This window comes from Eretmochelys imbricata, chromosome 23 (assembly GCF_965152235.1).
Source record: "Eretmochelys imbricata isolate rEreImb1 chromosome 23, rEreImb1.hap1, whole genome shotgun sequence".
In the NCBI taxonomy this organism is placed as follows: Eukaryota; Metazoa; Chordata; order Testudines; family Cheloniidae; genus Eretmochelys; species Eretmochelys imbricata.
In genome coordinates, this window is record NC_135594.1 from 16747477 (window position 1) to 16765073 (window position 17597).

Below are 17597 nucleotides of genomic sequence, written 5' to 3' on the forward strand. Positions count from 1 at the left end.
AGAGGGCAGCTCTCTGATTGGCCAAGAAGAAAAGCCTCCGTTCTGATTGGGTGGAAGGCGTCATCCAGTCAAAGACCCCCTTCCCCTCTTGCCTCGCCCTGCCCTGGAGGAGCCAGCACAGTGGCTGCTCTGATTGGCTGAGGTGGCTGCCACTCAAATATAGTCCCACCCCTTTTTCTCACCTATTAACCCACTCGACCACCCACCCACCCAGCCCCAAGGGGCGGTAGAGAACCCAGGAGCCCGGGCTCGCAGCCCCCGCCCCCACCCCAGAGCTGGGGAGAGAACCCAGGAGCCCGGGCTCGCAGCCCCCGCCCCCACCCCAGAGCTGGGGAGAGAACCCAGGAGCCCGGGCTCGCAGCCCCCGCCCCCACCCCAGAGCTGGGGAGAGAACCCAGGAGCCCGGGCTCGCAGCCCCCGCCCCCATCCCAGAGCTGGGGAGAGAACCCAGGAGCCCGGGCTCGCAGCCCCCGCCCCCATCCCAGAGCTGGGGAGAGAACCCAGGAGCCCGGGCTCGCAGCCCCCGCCCCCACCCCAGAGCTGGGGAGAGAACCCAGGAGCCCGGGGCTCGCAGCCCCCGTCCCCATCCCAGGGCTGGGGAGAGAACCCAGGAGCCCGGGCTCGCAGCCCCCGCCCCCATCCCAGAGCTGGGGAGAGAACCCAGGAGCCCGGGCTCGCAGCCCCCGTCCCCATCCCAGAGCTGGGGAGAGAACCCAGGAGCCCGGGCTCGCAGCCCCCGCCCCCATCCCAGAGCTGGGGAGAGAACCCAGGAGTCTGGGCTCCCTTACACCCCCCCGAGCCAGCCAGGGTCTGTCCTGGGGCCGGCGCCTGCTAGTCACCCCCTGCCCTGGGTACGTTGGAGCTGGCGCCCCCACTGGGGCTCCCCGCCCCGCCCGCCAAGGAAAGCCAGGAGTCGGGGGTCTGAGTTTCAACACGTCTCATTGTATTTGCTCCAACGACAGTGGGGCCGCTGTGGGCTCAGGGCAGCCCCTCGCCCCCCAGCTTCCCTGCCCCCTCCCGGTCTCTGTCCAACTCCCCCCACTGCGCCCCACATGCAAGGTGCTTCAAAGTCGCCTCTGGCCTCGAAGGGGTTAAACTGCCGAGCTCCCCGCCCCAAATCTGGTCACTTTTATTCTCCCCCCTGTGGACACAAAGGGGAACCTGAGTTGAAGTGATCTGAACAGTCACACACTGAGTCAGGGAGAGGACCCAGGAGTCCTGGCTCCCACCCTCCCCACCCTCCCCACCCACCATTAGTACCCACTCCCCTCCCAGAGCCGGGGACAGAGCCCCGGAGTCCTGGCTCCCAGCCGCCCGCACTCTAACTTTTCCTTTCATCTTCATGTAGACTAGGAGGTAAATTGAAGGGGGAGGTGTGGGGTGGGATACCCCCCCAGCCGAGGCACCCCCCTATAGCGATGCCCTCTCGGGGACGGGGTATATTGCTTTGTATGGGGGGGCGGCAGCAGATTCCATGTCGCCCCCCTGTGGCCATGCAAGGAATTGGGCGTTGTGCTATACAACCAATGAGATGCCTGCTCCCCCAGAGCCCCTGGTGGGGCTAGGGGGCACCTACCCCCCCCCGGTTCCTGTGGCTTCAGTGTCTCGTCTTGCACCCCCTGCTGGCCAGTCCTCGGGGCTGCCTGTCCCCCCGCTTGCCATGCTGGGGGGTGCATGCATTGGTGGGGACCCCCCCAGCTGTTACTGCTGGGGGGCAGGGGGCGGAATACCGCTGCCATTCTTATCGGGGCACAACAGACCCACAGGCTGCTGGCGGGGGTGGGGGTCTGAGACCCCCCACTCCCCTCCCAGAGCTGGGTAGAGAAGCCAGGAGTCCTGGCTCCCAGGCCCTCCGCTCTAATCACTAGACCCCACTGCCTTCCCCAAACGGAGAACCCAGGTGTCCAGCCCACCCCCGAATGCCTAGAACGGCACCCGTGAGGCGGATCGCGAGGTGGCCGGCATCTGGGCAAAGGCGCGACCTTAGCAGAGTGTGTCCTTGGATTCGGCGTCCGCTCCCCGTCGATCTTTGTGCCTAGGCAAGGTCCTGGGAAGGAGGGAATTTCGGGGGGGTCGGGTACCCCCCTTTCTGCTCCCCCACACAGGCGCCTTCCCACTGAGTCTAGACCGGAGATGCATGCAGGCATGGACAGTGCCCCCCGGTGGTGGAAGAGACACATGCATAGATTTCGGGGGACAGGGGGGACTGCAGTGAGATCTGGGTGCGGCCCCCTTGGGAGCTGTGGGGTGGGGAGTAGGTGGGTCCATTGGGACAGGTCCAAGGCAGTGGGGAAGGGACCTAGGAGTCTGGCTCTGCAGATCCTTCGTCCTGATCTACTGCAGTGCGTGTTGGGGGGTGGGCACTGGGCTATATGGACCCCACTCCCCTCCCAGCACAGGACATACAAGGGCTCTGGGTTGAAGAGTTTTCTTGCCCACACTCCCCTGGGGTGGGGGCATGGGGTTGGGGGGGGAAGGCTTTAGCCAGGTGCCGTAACCTTCCGCCCCCCTCGGGCCGGCCCTGGAAGTCGTCCCGTTTGCCCGTCTTGCATAGCTGTCCCCGAGAAAGGGCTTTGATTCAAACAGAGAGCTGGGGGGTGTTAGAGGGGAATGGGCTGGGGGGCAGGACCTGGGCGTCCGGGCAAGGCCGTGTCCCTCGGCGGGTGGCATCTCAGCGTTTGTGTTGCTACAGTGGCGGGACCCAGGCATCCGGGCGAAGTCATGCACCTAAGCGCGGGGGGTTGAGAGGCGTGGGGGGGGGCTAGGTGTCCGGGCTAGGCCTTGGTCCTGTGGAATTCAGGCGTCCGGGACAAATCCAGACCCCCAGGCAGATGCCACCACCCCAGTGTTTTGGAAGACGATGTCCCTGGGACCGAGGCCGCCGGGCGAGGACATGCACCGAAGCAGGGGGGACCCAGGCATCTGGGGCAATCCAGGCCCTTAGGCAGCTGGCGCCCCAGAGTTTGCGGAAGACAATGCCCCTCGGCATGTGGAACCCAGGAGTCCCCCCCCACACACAGCCGCTCCATGCTCTGCCCTTACAAGGAGGAGATCTTGACCATGCGGTGGGGCAGGTAGGGGGCAGGCAGGCTGGAGTTGGGCAGGGCGCAGGGTGAGGGGGGACGGCTCTCGGGGGTGTTGGCGGGGGGCGTGGGGATGCTGGTGAGAGCGGCCGCCAGGTCCACCCCGTCGTAGTCCAGCGTCATGTTCTCGTGGGCCTTGGCGTTCAAGCTGGAGCGGCTGTGCGGAGGGAGAGAAGAGAGAGAGAATGAACCCAGGCATCCTGGCTCCCAACCCCACCCCCCCAGCTCTAACCACTAAACCCCATTCCCCTCCCAGAGCCGGGGAGAGAACCCAGGCGTCCTGGCTCCCAACCCCACCCCCCCAGCTCTAACCACTGAACCCCATTCCCCTCCCAGAGCCGGGGAGAGAACCCAGGCGTCCTGGCTCCCAACCCTCTTGCTCTAACCACTAGGCCCCACTCCCCTCCCAGAGCCGGGGAGAGAACCCAGGCGTCCTGGCTCCCAGCAGCCCCTGCTCTTCCTCATTTGCCCACTAGGTGGCAGCAGATACCAGCATTCCCCCTAGTGGGTGCTTCAGGGAGCCCCCACGCCCCATCATCGCCTCTTGGTCAGACGCCCCAGGACCCTTCCCAGCTCAGCACCCCCCATTCCTCCACCCCCTCAGGGCCCCCCAGTGCGGGGCGCGGTCACCTCTGGGGGGCGGCGGGCCCCGTCTGACCGTGCAGCGTGCGGAGCTCCTGGGCGCTGGTGCGGCTGACGGAGGCGGTGGAGGGGGCGGGGCGCAGGGCTCGGCGCGGGGGGCCCCGGCGGGGGCAGCAGGAGCTGGTGCCGCCCTGCTGGGAGGAGACGGAGGTGCTGCGGCTGGTCCGGCCGCCCCCTGAGCCCCCCAGGCCGGCCTCGCTGCATGAGCGCTCGTCCGTGAAGTCGTGGCTCTGCGGGGGGGGAGGGGGGAGATTCAGCCTGGCCCACGGCCCCCCTGCCCCCCAGCCGCCCCCCGGCCGCGCCCCTCACCGTGGTCCTCTCCAGGCAGCGCAGCAGGTGGTGGTGTTGCTGTTCGAAGGTCGAACGATTCCTCACAGCCAGGGCGTGAGCGGCGCTGCCCAGGTCCTGTTTCGCGGGGGGGGGAGATCAGAGCTAGGCAGACACCCCCTTCCGGTGAGCGGGGGTGAGTGGGAGGGGTAGAAGAAGGAGGGTTGGCGGGGGGGAGCGTTCAAAGGGTGAACACAGCTCGGTTCTGCAGTCCTGTGCGAGGGTAAGGCCAGGAGGGCGTGCGACTGGGCGTGGGTGGGTCCGTGCGACTGGGGGAGTGTGCACGTTGTGGTGAGTGGGCACTGGGATTGTGCACAGTGGTGTTAGTGCAACGCTGGGCACGTGGGAGTGACGATTGTGCACCGGGATTGTGCATGGGTGGGTCCGTGCAACTGGGGCAGTGTGTGGAGATGGGGGGGGTGCCCAGGGAACGGGGGGGGTGCCGGCATGAATGCAATTGCGTGTGTGCAAAGTGTGAGGTGAGTGTGCGTTTGCACAATGATGGGTTTAGTGCAAGCAGGTGAGGGGTGAGGGTGAGTTGTGACTGTGTTAGTGCAAATGTGTGGCCAGTGTGCTTTGGGACTGTGCATGTGTGAAGGGTGAGTGTGCACTGTGGTTGTGCATGGGAGTGTTACTGCAACTGTGAGTGTGTGAGGGGTGAATGGGCAGCCAGCGTGCACTGGGTTTGTGCGTGAGTGAGCTAGTGCAACAGTGCGAGCGGTGAACATGCCGCGTGGGCCTGCTGAGTGTGCCGCGCGAGTGGGGGCGAGCGTGCGAGGGGCGAGCGTGCAGGGGCCGGGAGCAGGTACCTCGAGGCCCCCGTCCCGCTTGTACTGCAGGAAGGCGTTGGTCGTGGTGCTCTTAGCCAGCCGGATCCGTGCCAGGCGAACCTTCTGCGGGGGGGGGGGGGGGGACAGGGTCAGAGACGCAGACACAAACCTCCCCCCCACCCCCCTTCCGACCCCCCAGCCCCGCTCCGCACCTCAGCCCCACAACCCCCCTCCCCCCTGGCTCACTCTCCCCTCCCCGCATCCCCCTCCTTTGCCCAGGCCGCCCCCTCTCCACCTGCCCCCGTGCCCCCGCCGTGGCCCCCCCAGACCTGCTGCGCCCGGCGTTTGTCCGCCCGCTGGTTCTGGTGGTAGATGCGGCTGAAGTTGGAGACGATGACGGGCACCGGTAGTGCAATGACCAGCACCCCGCTCAGCGAGCAGATGGAGCCGAAGATCTTTCCGGCGATCGTGCTGGGAACCATGTCCCCGTACCTGCCGGGGGAAAGGGAGGGGGAAGCAGGAATGGGGCAGAAGCTCAGCTTTCGGGGGGTGAAAAAAGTACGTTCCCAGCCCCTGCGGTCGGGGAGAAAACCCCCAAAATGTGGCCCTGCCGGAGTCTGCCGAGAGCCTGAGCCGGTCACCCGAAGAGGTGTGAACTGCTTCGTGCATCTCACTGCCCCACTGCTCTCGGGCCCCTCCCCGGCAGGGTGGGGAAGATGCCGAGATGCAGCCACCTCGGGGGGGGGGCAGCAGGGGGACAGCCACGTATAACACCACGCCGGGATGGCTCTCCCCACGCTGAGATGCAGCTGCCTCTGGGGCAGGGCGGTTGGGGACCAGCCACCCGTAACGCCGCATGAGGATAACAGGCGGCAGAAGTGTTGCAATTCGTAATGGACCGGTTGGGAAAGCGAAATTGCTTGTGGAGAAACGCTGTTAATCCACGTCAAGCGAGCGGCGATTATATAATAAAACACAGGCCCCAACACCATGACTTATTTAACGGACTGAGAATCAATCAACGGCTCGGCGTGCGGCTCCGAGAACCCAGCACACCCCAGAGACCGGCGACGGCGTCCCTGTTACGGGCAACACAGGGCGCGGACATGCGGCCACCTCTGGGGCGGGGCAGCTGGGGACCAGCCGTGTATAACGCCGCAAGGGGACGGCTCGCCCGGTGCGGACATGCGGCCACCTCTGGGGCGGGGCAGCTGGGGACCAGCCGTGTATAACGCCGCAAGGGGACGGCTCGCCCGGCGCGGACATGCGGCCACCTCTGGGGCGGGGCAGCTGGGGACCAGCCGTGTATAACGCCGCAAGGGGACGGCTCGCCCGGCGCGGACATGCGGCCACCTCTGGGGCGGGGCAGCTGGGGACCAGCCGTGTATAACGCCGCAAGGGGACGGCTCGCCCGGCGCGGACATGCGGCCACCTCTGGGGCGGGGCAGCTGGGGACCAGCCGTGTATAACGCCGCAAGGGGACGGCTCGCCCGGCGCGGACATGCGGCCACCTCTGGGGCGGGGCAGCTGGGGACCAGCCGTGTATAACGCCGCAAGGGGACGGCTCGCCCGGCGCGGACATGCGGCCACCTCTGGGGCGGGGCAGCTAAAGAAGAATTTGATAGTCAGTGGGAATTCCAGGGAATTTTAGCTGGGTGGCGGCTTGTTATAACTGGCCAGGAAACTGGGATCCCCCTGCTGAGATCCCTGCCCCGCAGCACGGCACCCCCCAGCGCCCGGCCCCACTGCCAGGGGAGAGCGCCCCTGCCCAGTCCCCGCCCACTCCCCGCAGCACGGCACCCCCTAGTGGCTCAGTGCAGACCCCCAGACAAGGGCAATGTATGGGGGGCAGGAAGGGGATTCTGTGTTCTGTGCGGGGGAGGGATTCTAAAGTGGGGGAGGAATCAGGAGCCCCCCTCCCCCCTCGTGTGCCTCTGGGCTGGCTCCAGAGAACATGAAATATTCACACGTCCCAGCGCGGAGCCGGTCCGCTTGGCTGGCGAGAGGTTGCTGTAACCTTGCACTGCGGCGTGTGCGGGGGCCCTGGGGCTGAACCAGGGGTGGGGGGAGATACCACACTGGGGAGGCCTTGGGACTGATCTGAGGGGGGGCAGGATACCAGTCTGGGGGGGGACCTGGGGCTGATCCAGGGAGGGCAGAACAGCAGGGTCTGGGGGGGGACCTGGGGCTGATCTGGGGGTGGGGGGCAGGAAACCAGGGTGGGGGGGAATGGGGCTGACCAGGGTACTGAAGGATGCTCCTTGGACCCGGGGGGGGGAAGGTTGGGGGGGATCTGACAGCCCTGACCTCCCTGTAACTCCACTGGGGGGGGGGGGATGTGAGCTGCCTGGGGCCGGAGATGCACAGAAATGGGAGAGCAGGAAGGGGGCCCCACCCTGCTTCACCTAGGGGGCAGCAGCGGGGCCTGGAAGGTGCCTGGGGTGGGGGGGATCCTGCCATGAAACAAAGTTGGGGGGCTGGATTAGGCCGCAATTCGCCCTGGAGCAGATGAGATCACGACCCCATGGCAGACGCGCAAAGAGCCAAAAAACCCAGGAGTCCTGGCACCCAGCTCCCCCTGCTCTAACCCACTAGACCCCACTCCCCTCCCAGAGCCAGGCAGAGAACCCAGGAGTCCTGGCTCCCAGCCCCCCCACTCAGCCCCCGTCCCCGGCTGCCCACCTGCCAGCTCAGCGATCCCTGCGCAAGTTGGCGATTCAGCGGAATCTGCCCCGGCCTGAGGACGAGCCAAAGGCAGGTCACCTGGATCCGATCCCAGCCCTGGGCTCTGCCGGTGCCCCTCACTCCCGACCCACAGCCCCTGCCAGCCCCCCGCGCCCCCCAGCACAGGCGAGTTGCGGAAAGCGGCTGTCTCTGCCTCCCGCGCTCTGTGGATAAATTCCTCCCCCGTGGAGCTGCAGCAGGCCCCTGCCTCGGTTACAGGCTGGTGCAGAGCAAAACACCCGTGGGGCACGGCGGGGGGGTGGGCGTGCAGGGAGAAAGCTCGGCGCTTCCGTGTCCCCACACACAGATGGGCGTTTGATGCAGCCACTTCTGGGGTGGAGCAGCCGGGGAACAGCTGCACTTAACACCGCAGGGGGCTGACGCGCCGGGCGCTGAGATGCAGCTGCCTCTGGGGCGGAGCAGCCGGGAACAGCAGCACAGAACGCCGCAGGGTGGTTTGGGAACTGCCGGGAACAGTCATGGAGCAGAACGGACTCAACCTGGGTGGGCTTTACCATTACAGAGCCGTGAATGGAACCCAGGCGTCCGGGCTCCCAATCCCCCTGCTCTAACCCACCAGACCCCCCTCCCCTCCCAGAGCTGGGGAGAGAACCCAGGTGTCCTGGCCCTCAGCCCCCCTGCTCTAACCCACCAGGCCCCCCTCCCCTCCCAGAGCCAGGGAGAGAACCCAGGTGTCCTGGCCCTCAGCCCCCCTGCTCTAACCCACCAGACCCCAGTCCCCTCCCAGAGCTGGGGAGAGAACCCAGGTGTCCTGGCCCCCAGCCCCCCTGCTCTAACCCACCATGCCCCCCTCCCCTCCCAGAGCTGGGGAGAGGACCCAGGAGTTCGGGCGCCTCTCTATTCCCTTCACCATGAAGACACATCTCCTCCGAGCCCCATTCAACGTGGTGAGACCCGTCACTCAATCCAGGCTGTTAACACTTGAACCTAGTGACTGGGGAGAGCGACTTTCCTCCCCTCATCATTGCAGCGTGAACCTCCGGCCATCCTGCCTACCCCAGAGCCCAGCCCCCTCCTGCTCCTGCCCTCCGCCTTACCCACAGTGCATCTCTTCCACACGCCCTGGTGTAATAGTGACCCCCCTGCGGAGCGCGAAAACCCCACGGTGCCCCCTGCTGGGAAGTAAGGGAAGGACCGTTTGTGTGGTGACCTGGGGATTGTGCGTGTGTCCCTGCTGCCCCCTGCTGGGGGGCTGAGCCCTGTGCTGTTTATTTGGGGGGGGACCCAGACTCCTGCTAGGGTATTACAGCCCCCCCCCAGAGCAGGGTGTGAATCCCAGCGTCCGGGCCAAGCCCCATCTCCCATGAGTCTCTCCTGCCTCCCGAGCAGCCTCTGCAGAGGAAGAGACTCGATGGTCCCCCCTCAGGGCCCGTCCCAAACGGCTGGTCCCAGCCGCTCTGCCCCAGAGGTGGCTGCATCTCAGCGCGGGGCCAGCCAACCCTTTGTGGTGTTATGTGAGGCTGTTCCCTGCTGCCCCACCCCAGAGGTGGCTGCATCTCGGCGCCGGGCGATCTGTCCCCGGGCAGCCCACTGGGAGGCCCCGCTGAAGGCCCAGTGTGGGTAGATTATCCGGGCAACTCCGCTCCTGCCAGAGGACAGGGGAGAGGATCCTGGAATGGGCCCCTCGCCCCGTCCTATGCACACCCAACCCCCCGCACACCACCCCCTCCCGCCCCCGGTCCACTGCTCCGGCTCAGGCACCGGGGGTGGTCAAGACTCATTTAGGAGCTCAAAACACAGCCGCTAATTACACCTCGAATAATGAGCACTGGGTGGTGGGGGCTGGGAGCCAGGACTCCTGGGTTCCCTGCCCGGCTCTGTGGTTCGCCCCAGCAATGATGCAGTAAGAAGCAGCAGGAATCCGGGGGCTGTTAAAGAGACATGCAGTGCCCCTCACTCCCGACCCGCAGCCCCCCGCCAGCCCGGCCCTGCCCCCCCAGCCCTGCCGGTGCCCCTCACTCCCAACCCGCAGCCCCCCGCCAGCCCGGCCCTGCCGCCCCAGCCCTGCCGGTGCCCCTCACTCCCGACCCGCAGCCCCCCGCCAGCCCGGCCCTGCCCCCCCAGCCCTGCCGGTGCCCCTCACTCCCGACCCGCAGCCCCCCGCCGGCCCGGCCCTGCCCCCCACAGCCCTGCCGGTGCCCCTCACTCCCGACCCGCAGCCCCCCGCCAGCCCGGCCCTGCCCCCCCAGCCCTGCCGGTGCCCCTCACTCCCGACCCGCAGCCCCCCGCCGGCCCGGCCCTGCCCCCCCCAGCCCTGCCGGTGCCCCTCACTCCCGACCCGCAGCCCCCCGCCGGCCCGGCCCTGCCGCCCCAGCCCTGCCGGTGCCCCTCACTCCCGACCCGCAGCCCCCCGCCGGCCCGGCCCTGCCGCCCCAGCCCTGCCGGTGCCCCTCACTCCCGACCCGCAGCCCCCCGCCGGCCCGGCCCTGCCGCCCCAGCCCTGCCGGTGCCCCTCACTCCCGACCCGCAGCCCCCCGCCGGCCCGGCCCTGCCCCCCCAGCCCTGCCGGTGCCCCTCACTCCCGACCCGCAGCCCCCCGCCGGCCCGGCCCTGCCCCCCCAGCCCTGCCGGTGCCCCTCACTCCCGACCCGCAGCCCCCCGCCGGCCCGGCCCTGCCGCCCCAGCCCTGCCGGTGCCCCTCACTCCCGACCCGCAGCCCCCCCGCCGGCCCGGCCCTGCCCCCCCAGCCCTGCCGGTGCCCCTCACTCCCGACCCGCAGCCCCCCGCCGGCCCGGCCCTGCCCCCCCAGCCCTGCCGGTGCCCCCCACTCCCGACCTGCAGCCCCCCCCGCCGGCCCGGCCCTGCCCCCCCAGCCCTGCCGGTGCCCCTCACTCCCGACCCGCAGCCCCCAGCTCCTCTCTTTCGCTCTCCCCTCCCCCTGCTGCTGCCCCGTGGGCTCTTCGGAAGAATTACGACCTGAACAAATGTTTGCATTCTGGGCTATCCAGCCCACTGCAGATGGCACCAGCCGCGCCAGGCCCGGCCTCCTGCCCACAAGTTCCCCCACTCCAGTGCTTTGCCCTCCACTGTCCTTCCCGAGCCAGAAGAGAACTCAGGCGTCTAGGCTCCCAGCCCCCCTGCTCTAACCACCAGCCCCCACTCCCCTCCGAGAGCCGGGCAGAGAACCCAGGTGTCCGGGGTCCAGCCCCCCCCTCCGCACCTCATGCACTTCCGCCCTTTCCCAGCCTATTCTGAATTGGATGCATGTGGGAATTCCCCGGGTTGGATTCCCACTCTGCTCCCAGGAGCCCCAAGAACAGCCCTGCTGGTGCCCCAAGGACCCAACGGGGGCAGTCAGTCATTTGCCCAAATTTCCTGGCCACGGTAGAGTCCGGGCCCGGACTCCAGGGACAATAACTCAAAAACCCGAGAATAAAGCCCTCAACAGATGGCGGGGTCGGTTCTGAAGCATCCGGCTCTCGGATCCCCCCGCCCGACAGGGCCCAAACGGGATCCCGGGAGAAAGCGGAGCCGGGGGCCCAGGGCTGAGCGGTGGGGGGGGCCGCAGGGCGCAGACTCACCCCAGCGTGGTCATGGTGACGATGGTGTACCAGAAGGCGGCCGGGATGCTGGTGAAGTTGGTGCTGCGGGTCCCTTTCTCGGCGTAGAACATGACGGTGGCGAAGATGATGATGGCCATGGTCAGGGAGAAGAGGAGGAAGCCCAGCTCGGAGGCGCAGCTCTTGAGGGTGTAGCCCAGGATCCGCAGGCCCTGCGAGTGCCGGGAGAACTTGAAGATGCGGAAGACCCGGAAGACCCGCAGGGTGACGAAGGCCCCGCTCACGTCCTCGTTCTCCGGCATCACCAGCCCGATGTAGTAGGGCAGGATGGCCACCACGTCGATGATGCTCATGACGCTGCGCAGAAACTGGCAGCGGCTGGGGGCGGCGAAGAGCCGGAGAAGGTACTCGCCGGTGAAGATGAGGACGCAGGCCGTGTCCATGCAGGAGAAGGCCAAGGGGAAGCGGTCGCCGCAGGGCTGCTGGCGCTTCCGGCCGGGCGGCGGCTGGCAGGGGATGGTCTCCACCACGTTGGCGATCACCGAGACGGCGATGAAGAAGCCGGTGACGTAGTAGAAGACCAAGGCCACCGTGCTGGTGTGGGGGTTCTCGAAGGCCCGCCACAGCCGCTGCCGGACGGTGCTGTCCGGCGGCAAGGAGAGGTCGGTGGCGCTCTCCGCTTCTTCGTCCTCGGCCAGCCGCTCGGCGTTCTCCTTCTTGCGGTCGCGGTATTCCTCCAGGCAGCAGTCGCCGATCAGCTCCGGGATGATGCCGTAAAAGCTCAGCTCCTCGTCGAAGGCCTGGATGCACTCGTGCCGGGGGTAATGCAGGTGGCCGGTGCGGTAGAAGTTCAGGACGTGGCGGAAGATCTCCGGGTCGCGGTCGAAGAAATACTCCCGGCTGTCCTCGTTGTAGAAGAACTCCTTCTCCGAGCTGCCGAGCAGCGTGTCCGGGTACCGGTCCAGCGTGTTCTGCCAGGTCTGGAACCGCCGGCCGCTCACGTTCACCACCAGGATTTCGTCCCCCCGGGGTCGCTTGACGCTGGGTGGTTTGGGTATCGGCTTCTTGGCCAAGGGCAGCCAGCCCCACGGCAGCCGCGCGGGCGAAGGGCAGCCAGGTGGCCACGCCGGCCGCCATGGTGGCCAGGCGCGGGGGTCGCCGGGGCAGGGCAGAGGCGTCAGCTCGGAACGGGGAGGGCGCCAAAGCCGGAGGTGCCCGAGGAGTGGCCTTGGGACCCAGGAGATTGGGGCGCCGGCAGGAGGGGGGGTCGTCTCCAAACTTGGATGTGTCCAAGGGAAATCGGGGCAGTTCTCAGGACCCAGGAGATGGGGGAAGAAAGTCTCAGGACAGGTCTCAGGACCCAGGGCTCCGCTAGCTGCGGGTGGGAACCTCCCCACCCCGCCTGCCCGGGGCTCAGCTGTCTCCGAAACACGAGCCCCAAGCCGGCGTGTTGCTGTGGGGCACAGAGCCAGGGTCTAGAGGGAGAGACGAGTCGCTCCTGGTCACGGTCTCAGGTACCCCCCCGGTCTCGGCTGTCCCCCGGAGGGGGGTGCTGCTGTCCCAGCTGAGGCCTGGTCTCTCGAGGCATCGGGGGGGGGGGGGGGGTTGGGCCCCTCCACGCCGCTGGCTCTTGGCAAAGGGGGCCGAAGGGCTCGGCAGCCCAGCGGGGGGGCGTCTCAGGGCGCTGCGGGCAGGAGAGAAGAGACGTGAGAAAGAAAATCAAGAACTGCAGATTGGACACCTCAGCCCGGACGCCTGGGTTCTCTCCCCTGCTCTGGGAAGGGAGGGGGGTCTAGTGGTTAGAGGACGGGGGAGGGCTGGGAGCCAGGACTCCTGGGTTCTCTCCTCTGCTCTGGGAGGGGAGGGGGGGGCCTGGGAGCCAGGATGCCTGGGTTCTCTCCCCGGCTCTGGAGGGGAGTGGGGGCTGGGTGGGTAGAGCGGGGGTGGGGGGCTGGGAGCCAGGATGCCTGGGTTCTCTCCCCAGCTGTGGGGGCTGGTAGGTTGGAGCGGGGGACCCCGGGGGAGGGAGGGGGTCAGTCCTAGCCTAGCAGTGGGGGAGGGGTGTTTTGATTCTTACTCAAACCCCCTTTTCCCCCGGGCCCAGCCCCTCCCCCCATTGCAGGGGACAGTAACTGCTCCATGTAGGATGGGGGGGGGTGTCAGGAGGGGCCACCCGACTCAGGGACACCCCAGCCCTGGGGTGGGTATGGGGCCAGGGTGGGGGGCACATGCAGGGGGTGGGGGGCAGGTCTGGGGGGGGCAGCTACCAGAGGTGCTGGAACTAGGGGGGCTGGGGGGGGCTGCCGTACCCCCCCGGCTGTAGGTGGTTTCCATCCTATCCAGGGTTTGCAGCTCGGCTCTCAGCCCCCCCCGCACTGTCCCAGTGCCCCTGGCAGACGCGGGGGGGAGAACAGGGGGACAGATCCGGGGGCTCGGGGGGGGGGCGGATCTGCTAAGGGGGGGCAGATCCGGGGGCTCGGGGGGGCGGATCTGGGGGGGGCCGATCCGGGGGCTAGGGGGGGGCGGATCCGGGGGGGCAGATCCGGGGGCTCGGGGGGGGGGCGGATGCGGGGGGGGGCAGCTCTCACCTCTCCCCGGCGGCCGCGGGCAGCGATCCGGGCTCGGGGCTGGGGGGGGTCCCTGCCCCGCCCCCCCCCAGGCGCATCGCTCCGCGGGCTCCGGCCGGGTGTGGGTGAAGCGGGTCCCGCCTGCATCAGGCGGCGGGGGGGGGATGTACCGGCTTTTATAGCGCAGCGGCGGCTGCCGGGTGGGGGGAAGGAGGGGGAGGGGGGAGGGAGGGATCTGTGGGGGGGGAGATCCATAGGGGATGGGGAAAAGAGATGGGTCTATGGGGGGGAGAGTTGGATCATGGGGTGGGGGGAGGGATCTATAGACGGTGGGGAGGAGGGGATCTATAGGTGGTGGGAATGGTTTTCTATGGGGTGGGGGAGGGAGGGATCTATGGGGTGGGGATGGATCTATGGGGGTGGGGGAGGGAGGGATCTATAGGGGGTGGGGAGGGATCTATCAGGGGGGGATTGTGGGGGGCAGAAGGGGAAGGGGGGAGCCGGGGGATTGAAGGGGCAGAGATGAGGTTGGAGGAGGGGCACCACCAGGGCGGGGATAGGGGGGGTCCAGATGACCCAGAGCAGAGGGAGCATTTGGGGGACTGAGCCCGGAGGGGGGTGGAGTCACAGGACCCCTCCCCCACAACAACTCCAGGCAGCTGAGGAGGGGTCCACAGACTCAGAGCCAGGGAGAGAACCCAGGAGTTCTGGCTCCCAGCCCCCGTCCACACCCGACATAGCTGGGGGTCCCAGCAGGATCAGCACACGGGGTTAGTGCCCCTCACTCCCAACCCGCAGCCCCCGCTAGCCCAGCCCTGGGCCCCCCAGCCCTGCCGGTGCCCCTCACTCCCGACCCGCAGCCCCCGCTAGCCCGGCCCTGGGCTCCCCCAGCCCTGTCGGTGCCCCTCACTCCTGACCCGCAGCCCCCGCTAGCCAGGCCCTACCTGCCCCCCAGCCCTGCCGGTGCCCCCCACTCCCGACCCGCAGCCCCCCGCTAGCCTGGCCCTGGGCTCCCCCAGCCCTGTCGGTGCCCCTCACTCCTGACCCCCGCAGCCCCCGCTAGCCCAGCCCTGGGCCTTCCCAGCCCTGCCAGTGCCCCTCACTCCCGACCCGCAGCCCCCGCTAGCCCGGCCCTACCTGCCCCCCCCAGCCCTGCCGGTGCCCCTCACTCCTGACCCGCAGCCCCCGCTAGCCCAGCCCTGGGCCTTCCCAGCCCTGTCGGTGCCCCTCACTCCCGACCCACAGCCCCTGCCAGCCCGGCCCTGGGCCTTCCCAACCCTGCTGGCGCCCCTCACTCCCGACCCGCAGCCCCCCGCTAGCCCGGCCCTGGGCTCCCCCAGCCCTGCCGGTGCCCCTCACTCCCGACCCGCAGCCCCTACCAGCCCGGCCCTGGCCCCCCCAGCTCTCTGCGACTTACCAGACTCCCCCACCCCCACGTGCCCCGAGTTGCCAGTGTCAGAACAAACCCTTAATCAGCACATGGGAAACACGCAGCACTTAGAGCAAATCGATACCCAGAGCGGCTAAGAGCTGTTCAGTGAATGGGCTGAGAGCCAGGTCTGCGGCCTGGGCGTGGGGGGCACCAGCAGGGCCGGGCTGGCAGGGGCTGCAGGTCGGGAGTGAGGGGCACCGGCAGCGCTGGGGGGGCAGGGGCTGTGGGTTGGGAGTGAGGGGCACCGGCAGGGCTGGGGGGGCAGGGCCGGGCTGGCAGGGGCTGCGGGTCGGGTAGTGAGGGGCACCGGCAGCGCTGGGGGGCAGGGGCTGTGGGTTGGGAGTGAGGGGCACCGGCAGGGCTGGGGGGGCAGGGCCGGGCTGGCAGGGGCTGCGGGTCTGGAGTGAGGGGGCACCGGCAGCGCTGGGGGGGGCAGGGCCGGGCTGGCAGGGGCTGCGGGTCGGGAGTGAGGGGCACCGACAGGGCTGGGGGGGCAGGGCCGGGCTGGCAGGGGCTGCGGGTCGGGAGTGAGGGGCACTGGCAGAGATTGGGAGTCAGGAGCTCAGGGCCGTTGGACCAGCCCCCTGCCCTGGGGTAGGATCAGGGCGGGTGCCCCTTAGAGGGGACAGGCCCCATGTGCCCTTCTCTGCTCCCCCAAAGCAGCCACCCCTCCCCCTTTCCCTGCTTGCGGCTGAGCCCGGTGCCAGCCACGGGCGTGAAGCAGGAATCTCACGACAGCTCCAGCATCAGGACCCTTCAAAGGCTCCCGGTGACAGGCGGGTGACGGTGCCCCCAATACGTCACCCGCCAGCGAGACGCGCCCCAGAAAAACAACCTGCTGCCAGAGAATCCAGCCCCCGCTCCAGCCAACAGCCCCCTCCCCGCGCCAGGGAGAGACCCAAGCATCCGGGCTCCCAGCCTTCCCGCCCCTGCTCTAACCCCCCAGACCCCACTGCGGGGCAAAACGTTCTGAGCCTGTGACCTGCTGTTCATTCTGCCATGACCCCAGGCGGGTGAAATCTCAGCTGCCCTGATTCGCACCCCGCCCCCATCCTCACACCTGCACCTTCAGTGCGGGAGGTCCCGAGTGTCCGGGCAGCTGCCCCACCCCAGAGGCGGCTGCATCATCGCACAAGGTCTGCCGGCCCTGGGGACAAAGGCCTGTGGGCTCATTGATGGTCGACTTTGCTCAGGGAAAGAGGTAAAAGTGTCTGTACCTTGTTGATCCCATGGGCCCATTTACCCTGGTGTCCTGGCTAAGGTGATTTTCCCAAGGGCCCTGCACCCCCCAGCCAGACACCAAATATCCTGCCCTCCTGCTCACCCTGCTGCAGTGGGAGCCAAGTTCGATACCAGCCCGGCTCTGGGATGAAATCCAGCGGCCGGTAGTTCCGCAGGGCCCCCCCACCAAGGGAGTTTCCAAATTTCAGCTGTTTGGTCTCCTTCCAGCGCCCCCTGCTGGCAGAATGGCAGAGATCTATGGGGGCTGAGGACCCAGGCGGGGGGTCCCTGCCCTGTGCCGACACCCCCGCCCCCCCCAGTCCTGCCTCCCACCCCTCCCCCTTCCAAATAACAGACATTCACTTCTTGCCAGAACTCACCTCTTTATTGTGCTTTGTAACTTTTTGGACAGAATTTAAGCTGCCACGTGACGGGCTGATGAAAAGCTGGCCTCCCATTGGTCAGGAGGGTTCTCTGTCCCGCCCCCTTCCCCCCAGGCCATTGGATTGTGCCGAGGAAAAATAGTCTATAAATAAGACGGGAGGGGGGGGCGGGCGGTACAGCGGGTGGGGGGCAGGGGCCGGGCTGGCGGGGGGCTGCGGGTCGGGAGTGAGGGGCACCGGCAGGGCTGGGGGGCCCAGGGCCAGGCTCACAGGGGCTGTGGGTCGGGAAGTGAGGGGGCACCGGCAGGGCTGGGGGGGGGCCAGGGCCGGGCTGGCAGGGGCTGCGGGTCGGGAGTGAGGGGCACCGGCGGGGCTGGGGCGGGGGGCAGGGCCAGGCTCACAGGGGCTGCGGGTCGGGAGTGAGGGGCACTGGCAGGGCTGGGGGGCCCAGGGCCAGGGGCTGCAGGTCAGGAGTGAGGGGGCACCGGCAGGGCTGGGGGGGGCAGAGCCAGGGTTGGGGGGGGGCTGCAGGTCAGGAGTGAGGGGCACCGGCAGGGCTGGGGGGCCCAGGGCCAGGCTCACAGGGGCTGCAGGTCGGGAGTGAGGGGCACCGGCAGGGCTGGGGGGCCCAGGGCCAGGCTCACAGGGGCTGCGGGTCGGGAGTGAGGGGCACCGGCAGGGCTGGGGGGGGCAGGGCCAGGGGCTGCAGGTCAGGAGTGAGGGGCACCGGCAGGGCTGGGGGGGGGGCAGAGCCAGGGTTGGGGGGGGCTGCAGGTCAGGAGTGAGGGGCACCGGCAGGGCTGGGGGGCCCAGGGCCAGGGGCTGCAGGTCAGGAGTGAGGGGGCACCGGCAGGGCTGGGGGGGGGGCAGAGCCAGGGTTGGGGGGGGCTGCAGGTCAGGAGTGAGGGGCACCGGCAGGGCTGGGGG

General features: G+C 68.5%; 1 protein-coding gene across 1 annotated transcript; it reads right to left on the reverse strand.

Moving 5' to 3' along the window:
- Positions 1 to 3038: 3038 nt before the first annotated feature.
- On the reverse strand, positions 3039 to 12204 carry KCND1 (potassium voltage-gated channel subfamily D member 1). The gene is given in 7 exon segments (XM_077840392.1): positions 3039 to 3240; positions 3714 to 3955; positions 4035 to 4130; positions 4862 to 4945; positions 5152 to 5314; positions 11089 to 12152; positions 12154 to 12204. Coding segments are annotated over 7 exon segments (1902 nt in total).
- Between the last annotated feature and the right edge of the window lie 5393 nt (positions 12205 to 17597).